This window comes from Tupaia chinensis, unplaced genomic scaffold, assembly GCF_000334495.1.
Source record: "Tupaia chinensis unplaced genomic scaffold, TupChi_1.0 Scaffold000289_1, whole genome shotgun sequence".
NCBI classification, from domain to species: Eukaryota; Metazoa; Chordata; class Mammalia; order Scandentia; family Tupaiidae; genus Tupaia; species Tupaia belangeri.
Window position 1 is genome coordinate 115,285 of NW_006159774.1, and position 10,418 is coordinate 125,702.

Consider the following 10,418-nt stretch of genomic DNA (forward strand, 5'->3'; position numbering starts at 1 on the left):
AATGCACCCTGAACAAATGATTACTTAGAAAAAAAAAAAAATAAGTGCTGGTGGGGGTGTGGTGAAAGAAGAACTCTTACACTGCTGGTGGAAATGTAAATTGGTCCACCCACTGTGGAGAACAATTTGGAGATTCCTCAAAAATCTACAAATAGAACTACCATATGATCCAGCAATTCCACCCCTGGGTATCTACCCAAAGGACAGAAGAATACTTAATCGGAAAAGTGCTTGCACATCAATGTTTATTGCAGCACTATTCACAATTGCTAAGTCATGAAAACAACCCAAATGCCCACGAACAGATGAATGGATAGAAAAAATGTGGCACATATACTCAATGGAATACTATTCAGCCATAAAAAAACTGGTTTTTGACAGGAAGTTAATGAATATGGAAGATTTACTGCTGAGTGAAGCAAGCCACGCTATGAAGGAGAGACATAGTATGTCCCCACTTAATATATACTGAGTGTCTGCACTCTATGACTGAAACTAATTGACTAACGGATATAGAAACACAGTATATGAATGTAAATAGCACTGGAAGAGGATGATCTGAGGAAGGACATTTAGAAGAAAAATGGGGAGGTAAAGCATTAATGGCACAAAGAAATGTGGTATTATCTGTTGAAGATATTTTGTAGTTTTATCAACTGTACTAGGAAGAAATATTCACCTGTTGAATATACATTTTGTAAGTCAAATAATGATGTGATTGAAAAGGAAATGAAGTGAAAAAAAATGTGCAGTGACTATTCTTTCTCTGACTAGGAGGTGAGGATACTGCAACTCTTTTTCCTTATTTACTAGCAATTTTGTCTTCAGATCTAAAAGAGATACAGCAGCTTGAAATAATTGAAGAGATGAAAAAATGTATAGAATACTAGAAATATTTAAAATATTAGCTTAAAGAAAATGCAAGCATGACACAATAAAATTTTGATTCCTTACATCTGACTTATCCAAATGTCTACAGCTCCCTCAACTCCCCTACACTCTTAATTTATTTATCCAACACAATATTTCTTAAAATGTTTTATACCATTTAAGTGAATAATTATTGAGCAGCATTCACAAAATCAAATTGTCTCAGACTTCAGCACCTGTGGAGAACAAATGTGAGTCATGTAGAGCAGTAGGCGCTATCTTAATGCTTGAGGATTCCATTTGTTTGGTGATCAGGGACAGAAAATCTATTCTCTCTACAATTCCTTATCAGATATTTCTGCCAGGAGGACTTTTATGGAGAGAGGAAAGTGTTTTCTTATACCAGGGCAGAGGCTGTTGCAGCTCTCATCTCCTTAGTATACAATCCTCCTTCCATTCTATTGACATCTATATCTTGGCCGACTGTGGGCCCTTGGTCTTTAGCTTTCCGTCCTTTGAACTAGCAAAAAAATATCCTCTGCTTGTCATGATTTTCTCTTTCAAGAGAGGGCCTATAGAATCCTGAGGACCTTGATTACCCAGTTGGTACACATGAAGGAGGTTGAGATGTGAGATTATCAGATTCCTAGTCACACTATCCCTGCTCTGATGTTCTCTGTGATATCCTAAACTGCTGCTCAGTCTGACCCAGTCAGTCCTATCTTACTTATTTTTTTTTTCTAGGTAACCTTCTGGTTTCTTCTTTCTTCATTCTGACCCTCACTTAGGCTTATGTCACTGTCTTGAAGCCTCCATTTCTTCGACTGCAAAATACAGTCAATAATAGTGTATGTCTCATGGGATTATGAAAAATGTTAAAAGAAATAATACAAGTAAAGGTGTTAATATACTGCCTGACACAATAATCATGAGTAATAAATATGATCTTTTATTGTATTATTATATTATATTTTTGTACTCCTACATATGTTTTAGTTTAACTGTCTCTGCACTACTACCATGGGAACGTCTTTAAAATGGAAGCTATATCTGTACCCTGCTCAGCATGATCAGAGATAGGGGAGTTACCATAAATAACTTGTTAAATGGCTACTGGATGACTTAACCTTTAGATAAGGAAAGCTTCACATTTTTCTGGTATTAACTCTAATTTTACCATCCTTAATGACAAATAAATGAAGTTTATGTATATGTGAGATCTCGTTTGATTTCATCTGTAGCTTCTCCCTCAAAAAATGTATATGGTAATGTCTTTGACTTGACTAACATGCATCATATTCATACTGGAACAAAGATGTTCAGTGATTAAATGTAAATTCGAAGTTAATTTTTAAAATGACAAAATTTACAAACTATCAGATCTGAGCCAAAATTACTGTGTTTTTCAATGTCGTAATCATAGGAGGAGTTTCCATTTATTGGTGTTTTTTTGAGGGTTTTTCCTGAAATTAACATCAAGTTTAATTCCATCATTGTCATAGAAGATTCTGGATATACTTTCTATGCCTTTGAATCTATAAAGACTGGTTCTGTACTCTATCATGTGGTCAGTCTTTGAGAGGGTACCATGTAGGACTGAGAAAAAATGTGTATTTTGTGGGTTTTGGGTGGAAAGTTCTATAGATGTCTGTCAAATCCATCTGGCCCTGTATTTCTTTGCTTGTTTTTTGTCTCATTGATCTGTCTAAAGGAGATAATGGGGTGTTGAGATATCCAACAATTAGAGTGTTATAGTCTATACTTTTATATCTAACAGTCTTTCCTTTACATATTTGGGTGCTCCTGAATTGGGTGCATAGATATTTATGAGCATTATGTCTTCTTGACAAATTAGCACTTTTACTGCTATGTAATGCCCTTCTTTGTCTATTCTTACAGTTTTTGTCTTAAAGCATATTTTGTCTGAAATCAGTATAGCAACTCCTGCTCTTTTTTTGATTTCCATTTGCATGGAATCTTTTTCCAGTCTTTCACTTTTAATCTGTGTATGTCTTTATCAATGAGATGGGTTTCTATTTTTTTTTATTTTTTTGGAGAGATTTTCACTATAGGGCGCGTGCACTCGCCAGACATACAGAGAGAGACATAGAGACAGAAAGCGAGAAATCACCTCCCAGGGGGGATGGTCACGCCGCAATCCCTTCTCCTCCATTCTCTTCTCGGGATCTTGCGCACGCACGCACGTGCGCCCGGCATGAATTTTAAGCAACGGGGTCCGGGACGCAAACCGCGGTCAACTACGTGGGAGTCCAGCAACATAGCCATTACACTAACTGCTGGTTCCCGAGATGGGTTTCTTGTAGGCAGTAGATGGAGGGTTTCTGGTTTTTTATCCATTCAGCCAGTCTCTGTCTCATGATAGTAAAAGGGAGAAATAGCACTGAATTATTTCACAGTAAAGGGAAACACAGAAGCTCACTGTTACATAATACTTCTCTGAGTAATAAGCCAAAAGTAAATACATTATCAAGTGACTAAAAATTGGAGAAAAACCACAAGGGTGAGAGAACCAAGTAATACGTCCACACCAAGGGAACACAGTGACTCCTCGCCAAGTAGGGAAAAATTAGAGAATATTACTGAAATGTCAGAAAAATAATTTAGAACATTTATGTTAAACAAAACTTTAAAAGAGAACAGAGACATTGAGATACAAGAAATGAGGAAGTTCTTCTGATATGAAAGAAGAACTGGACACCATAAAAAAGAATCAAACAGGGATTAGCAGATGGCATAATGACTATGTCACTGGACTCCTATGTAGTTGACCATGGTTCGAGTCCTGGACCCGGTGGCTTAAACTCATGCCAGCGCATTAGCCACTACGCCAACTGCTGGTCCCAAAAGATCTCAATTTGAAAAGCAATCCTGCACAAGAAGAGTGGAGTGGGTGATATCTCCCTACCTGACCTCAAAATATATTACAAAGCTGCAATAGTCAAAACAGCATAGTATCAGCACAAAAACAGACCTGAGAACCAATGGAACAGAGTCGAGACACCAAAAGTGAACCCCAAAACATACAGCTATCTGATCTTTGACAAAGGCTACTAGTCAATCCAGTGGTAAAAAGATAACATCTTTAGCAAATGGTGCTGGAAAGACTGGGTATCCACATGCAGAAAGGTGAATCTGAACCCTTATCTATCATCATTAACAAAAATCAACTCAAAGTTCATCAAAGAACTAAACCTAAGACCTCAAACTATAAAATTACTTGTGGAAAACACTGGGGAAACTCTGGGAGACACTGGGCTAGGCAAAGACTTCTTAAGCAACACCACCGCAAATGGTGCTGGAAAGACTGGGTATCCACATGCAGAAAGGTGAATCTGAACCCTTATCTATCATCATTAACAAAAATCAACTCAAAGTTCATCAAAGAACTAAACCTAAGACCTCAAACTATAAAATTACTTGTGGAAAACACTGGGGAAACTCTGGGAGACACTGGGCTAGGCAAAGACTTCTTAAGCAACACCACCAAAGCACAGGCAAAATCCCCAAAATAGACAAGTGGGATTACATCATATTAAGAAGTTTCCACACAGCAAAGGACATAGTAATTAGTGTGAATTGACAACCCTCAAAATGGGAGAAAATTTTTGTAAACTATGACTCAGAAAAGGGACTGCTAACCAGAATACACAGGGAACTCAAGCAGCTTACCTAAAAGAAAATGATTAACTCAATTAAAAGATGGGAAAATAAGCTGAATAAACAACTCTCTAAAGAAGACATACGAACAACCAAAAAGCATATGAAAAAATGCTCAATATCCCTAATCATAAGGGAGATACAGGTCAAAACTACAATGAGATACCACCTAACTCCAGTGAGAATGGCAAATATTAAAAATACAAAAAATGATAAGTGATGGTGGGGATGTGAAAGAGGAACTCTTCTACATTGTGGGTGGTCCAATCACTGTGGAAAATAATATGGAAATTCCTCAAAGACCTTCAAATAGAACTACCATACGATCCAGCAATCCCACTCCTGGATAACTATTCAAAGGACAGGAGAATGTTCAGTTGGAAAAGCACTTGCACATCTATATTTATTGTGGCATTATTCATGATTGCTAAGACATGGAACCAACCCAGATATCCACAAACAGATAAATGGACTGAAAAAAGTGTGGCTCATATACTCCATGAAATACTATTTAGCCATAAAAACAAAACAAGACAAAACAAAAGAACAAAATCCTGGAATTTGATAGAAAGTGGATGAATATGGAAGATTTGTTGCTGAGTGAAGCAAGTCAGGCTATGAAAGAGAGACATTGCATGTCTCCACTTAACATATACCAACTGCACTCTATGGTAGAGACTGAAAGATTAGAGGATATAAAAGCATTGAAAATTCTTACAGACATGAGGGACAAAGTGGAAGGAGAGTGGGAGAGGAAAAGAGTATAGGAAAGTACATTTGGGGAAAAATATAGAGGTAAAACATTTGTGGGATACAGATACGGTTTATTACCTGTTTATGATGATGTGTATAGTATTCTCAGCTGGGCTGGACTGAGGTGTATATCATGCTGGGTAAAGTCTCTTTACAATCTAATGATGTATAATGATTGAATGTATAAATAATAATTACAATAATTTTAAAAAGAGAAACACAAAAAACAGCAAAAAGAAGAAAGAAGAAAGGAGAAGAAGAAGAAGGAGGAGGAGAAAAGAAGAAGAAGAAGAAAAGGAGAAGAAAAGAAGAAAAGTTCCACCCCTATTCATGTATTGGCTCGGGAACTGGTTGTGCTAACCCTGCAGGCAGAGTGATTCCATGCCTGCAGCTTATTCAGGTAGAGGATGGAGGAGATGTTCTGGGTTCTTCCACAAGGAAATCTAAGATTCTAAAAGGCAGCTTTATCAGCTCCAGGTCAAGGGCTACTCTTTGAATATTAAACAAGAATAAGATATTCTCCTGATATTCTCCTTTCCTCATGCATGAACTCAATCATCCACTGCTCTTTAGCATTTGACTGTAGCTTAAGCCAGAGCAAATGTGTTGTTGTGCCCTAGAAGAGTGGATTGCCTTTGATTTGGGAATATAACCAATATGCTATGCTGCCCATAGTTACCACAATGCAAGAATGCCTGTTAAGCTCTGCTTTAAAGTTCATTTCTGATGGGAAAGGTAGGGGAAACTAATACTCATTACTCTTAACGAGTTGTAGTGTGAAGCCAAATGTATTACTGAATTAAACAAATGTTAGGTATTTTATAATTTATTTCATGTATATACAAGAAGAAACTGAGGGTCAGAGGAGTTACATAATTTGCCTGAGGGCATATAGTCATAACTCTGGTAAATATGGTTTATGATTGAGATTTTTTCACAAATACTCCTTTGGCTATATGTTCATTCTCAGAAGCATTTGTAATTCTTTTTTATTTTTAAATTTTGTTAGAGGTTTTTGTCTTAGGGCATGTGTACTTGCTGGAAAAAGAGAGACAGTGGGAGGAAAAGTGAGAAGTCACTCCCTGGGGGCATAGCCAGATTGCAATCCCTTCACCTCCATTCTCCTCCCAGGATCTGGGGTACACATGCACATGTGCCTGACATGAGTTTCAAGCTACTTGAGACTCAAACTGTGGGTGGCCATGTGGGAGTCCAGCTATGTAATTGCTACATCATCTGCTAGCCCATGTAATTTTGTTTATTCTTTAGGAAGTCCAGGGTAGAAAACAAAGAACTATGTGGCTCTTCACTGAATGTTGAAGAAGATGAAGATTATTTGGACTGACAAAACAAACCTTGAGTGACTGAACTGAGTAGAAATGACTTTCAGGGAAACAGGTAAATGAACATACTGAATGATAAAGTGACCAAATTCAGGGAAGTCAACGGAAGTTTCCAGACTATGGATCTTTTCTTTGTCTTTCTAATTTCCTACCTGGATTAAGTGTGTGTGTTGGTGAAAATTCACATTTGCAGTCCAAGAACTTCTTAGACAACTGGCCTGAAAGTAAACTGGTGAATAAATGTTATTATAGTCTAGAATGGTGTTCACTGTCCTTAAAATAATAAAATAAAGCCTCAAGTCCTAAGAGGAGTGGTTATATTCATAATTGATGATAGTTTCCTGGAGTTACAAAGGATATTATATGGTTTCTTCTTCAGATCCACCATCATGAGCACAAACAACAAAAGTATGAAATGAGCACTGAATAGGAAGAAAGGAAAGGAAAAGAGACACTACAAAATTCCAATCCTTCAGTGTTTCAATGCCATGGGAGGCTTGTAAGACAACATCTTTCAACAATTCATAAGAATAATTTCCAGGAAACAAGAGAAGAGGTTTGAATTTTGTTATTTCTGAATCGAATATGCAAGACCAAAAACTAATACTATAAACTCATAATTTATAATTTACCCTAAAGTTTTGCAAGGAAAAGAGAGAATAATGATACCAGAATTCAATTTAAGTCACCAAATATTTACTGATTCCATGCTGGGTCCACAATTTGGGGAGCCACATTTAGAGAGATGTGAATACATGTGATTTTTATAAAGGTAAAGAGCAAATGTCATTGCAATGAGACTGTTGCCCTGTTGAAGAGACTCTTCAAGGCCCCTTTCATATCCCTGTTCCTTAGGCTATAAATGAAGGGATTCAGCAATGGTGTGACCACTGTGTACATCACAGATGCAATTATGTTCTTGTTACTGGAAGTGCGGGAAGATGGGAAGAAATACAGTCCAATAATTGTGCCATAGTACAGAGATACTACAGAAAGGTGTGAACCACAGGTGGACAAGGCTTTGCAGATCCCCTCAGTAGAAGGAACCTTCAGGATGGTGGCCCCAATGCAGCCATAAGAGATCAAGATGCACATTAGTGGTAGAGTAATGACTGCCACTCCCACTGTAAAAATGACCAACTCATTGATAGAGGTGTCTGAGCAAGAGAGCTTGAGCAGAGCTGCAAGGTCACAGAAGAAATGAGGGATGATGTTGTCAGCACAAAAAGATAGCTGAGCCAGGAGTAGCGTGTGAGACAGGGCACTGGTACAGGAGAGGATCCAGGACACAATTACTAGTAAGCTACATAGTCCTTCTTTCATGATGCTGGTGTAGTGAAGAGGGTGACAGATGGCCACATATCGATCATATGCCATTGAGGTGAGAAGGAAATTGTCCAGATCAGTGAAAAATATGAAGAAATACATCTGTGCTACACACCCTGAATAGGGAATGGATTGATCCTGGGTTTGCATACTCATTAACATCTTTGGGACAGTGACAGATGAAAAGGAAATGTCAGTGAGGGCCAAGTGAGTAAGGAAGAAGTACATGGGGGTATGCAGACGGGAGTCCAGTTGGATGAGAAGGATGATGAGCAGGTTCCCCAGCACCGTGATCAAGTACATGCCCAGGAACAAAGCAAAGAATAGGCCCTGCTGCTCTGGCTGGATGGGGAGTCCCAGGAGGAAGAATTCAGACACACAGCTCTGGTTCCCCCTCCTCATACTGCTTCTCTCTCTGCTGGGAATAGAAGGATATTGAAAAGAAAAGAAACAAATGTCCAATTACAGCAAGAAGATAAAAATGAAATCCTTTCCACTGAGAAACATATATAGATATATATGCACTCACACACATTCAGTGTTTCTTTTTTTTTTTTTTTTTTTCAAATCCCTGGATCCGGGACTCAAACCACGCTGTCAGCCATGTGGGATCCAGCTGCCTTAGTCACTGCACCATCAGCTGGACCCATATATAGGCTCTCACTGAGACACATCCAGTCTTTGACTAATAATATCCCAGCCACTACATGCTGATAACTGGTATTTCCTTGACTGGGGTTGTATGCTATAAAAGCCCAAGCACAAGCTTTGGAGTCAGACAAAAGGGATTCAAAACACCTTTTAACCTTTTTTCAACTGTCTATCTTTGAGAGAAATATCACATCCCTTAGGGTTTCTGCTTTTCCTCCCTAAAATTGAGGTATCAATCCCTGAATGACAGTAAGAATATATAAGGAAATGTATGTAGAACATCTCACTCACAGGAGGTATGCCATGTTCAGTGACACTGTTTCCCATAATATAATATGAGAAAGACAGCAGGGCACTGGTAGTTTGGCTGGACTGACATGGAAATGTCCTGGGTTCCCACCCTGGGACTTCCCTAAGCATATCAGGAACATAGGTGTGCCTGTGATCTGGGCCAGCTGAGACTGGGAGTGGACTGTTGTATGTGGCCCTGTTGTAGGGGCATGTCTCTTTGTCTCTGTGTCTCTCTGTTTCTCTCTCCCGGAAGAAATGGATAAACTTTAAAAAATATATAAAATTAAATAAATATAAAGTGCAAATTTGTCTAAGTATCTCATCTAGAGAAGAACCAAAGAAAAGGTAGTGATGATCATAAATCTTTCCTAAACTGGGGGTTTAATGCCTTTGATGAAGGTGTAAGACTATACTAGATGTTACAGGTAGGATAATGTCAATCATATTATAATATGAATCTGTGATGTGGGTACTACATAAAGGACAAAGGGAACCCAGATTCTAGGTCAAAGTGTCCTTCAAACACACTTTCAGGTGGAAATAACAGTGCTATATAAGGGGGTAGGGGTGATCAGCTACCTTTGAAAGAAACATCAGAGAGAGGTGAACACTTTATGCACTAAACAAGCATACATCCTGATACCTAGAACATGAATGAGATAAATCCCCAGCCTGGATTTGGATATGTGTCCACTAATTTACAATACACAGCTAGTCAGCTCTATTCTTCATCTCTCCGAAGGTCAGGGTTAAAAACCTGAGAGTTATAGCCAGCGGTGATTGCCATACCCCTATCTTTAGGAACTACAAATTATGAATGATTTCAGCAACAGCACAGAGAATTGCTGAGCACCTGTACACACACCCATGCACACATACACACACACACACACACACACACACACCTGTTACTGATGAAGGATGTGCAGTCTTGCTCTGAACTTCATGCTCAAGTTATCCAACTCCCAAGAGTATGCACTTGTTTCTCAGCTTCTCATTAGAACACCCAGAGACATGATTCAGCCTACAACTTCTGTGGTCCTAAGCTTCCCATAGATATCAGAGAGAAAAGTTGTAAGCCAGGAGCTGACACTTCTCAACTCACCAGATTCAGAAGTGGAGATGTGGAGACCGTACTCCATCTACCAGGATGAGGGCCCAAGGGCACAGGGCACAAAGGTTTTGGTTAGAGACACAGAGTACAATAAACGAATTGCTCAGTCTTCCTCTTATTCCCTCCAGGACAGGTGCCCCAGGGCAGTGGTCTCTCAACTTTAATGTTCATCAGAATCACCTGGGGAGCTTGTTAAAGGCAGACCCAGCTCTGCCTCAAGAGATGCTCATTCATGGGGCCACTTAATTCTGAGGCAAGTGGTTCTAAGGGCAGACTGAGAAAGCATTGTCTGTGGGAAGAGTGTCAGGGTGCAAACCATGTGAATTTGACCCCAAAAGGATCTGGGGTGTAGATCTCCCTGTCAAATTCATGTTTCCTCTAGTTAGATCATA

The 10,418-nt window shown here is 38.9% G+C and overlaps 1 protein-coding gene across 1 annotated transcript; it reads right to left on the reverse strand.

Annotated features, from left to right (window-relative positions):
- Window positions 1–7,430: 7,430 nt before the first annotated feature.
- Window positions 7,431–8,372, reverse strand: LOC106735066 (olfactory receptor 1J4). Its single transcript, XM_014588598.1, has one exon. The coding sequence runs from the start codon at window positions 8,370–8,372 to the stop codon at window positions 7,431–7,433; it is 942 nt and encodes a 313-aa protein (XP_014444084.1).
- Window positions 8,373–10,418: the final 2,046 nt, after the last annotated feature.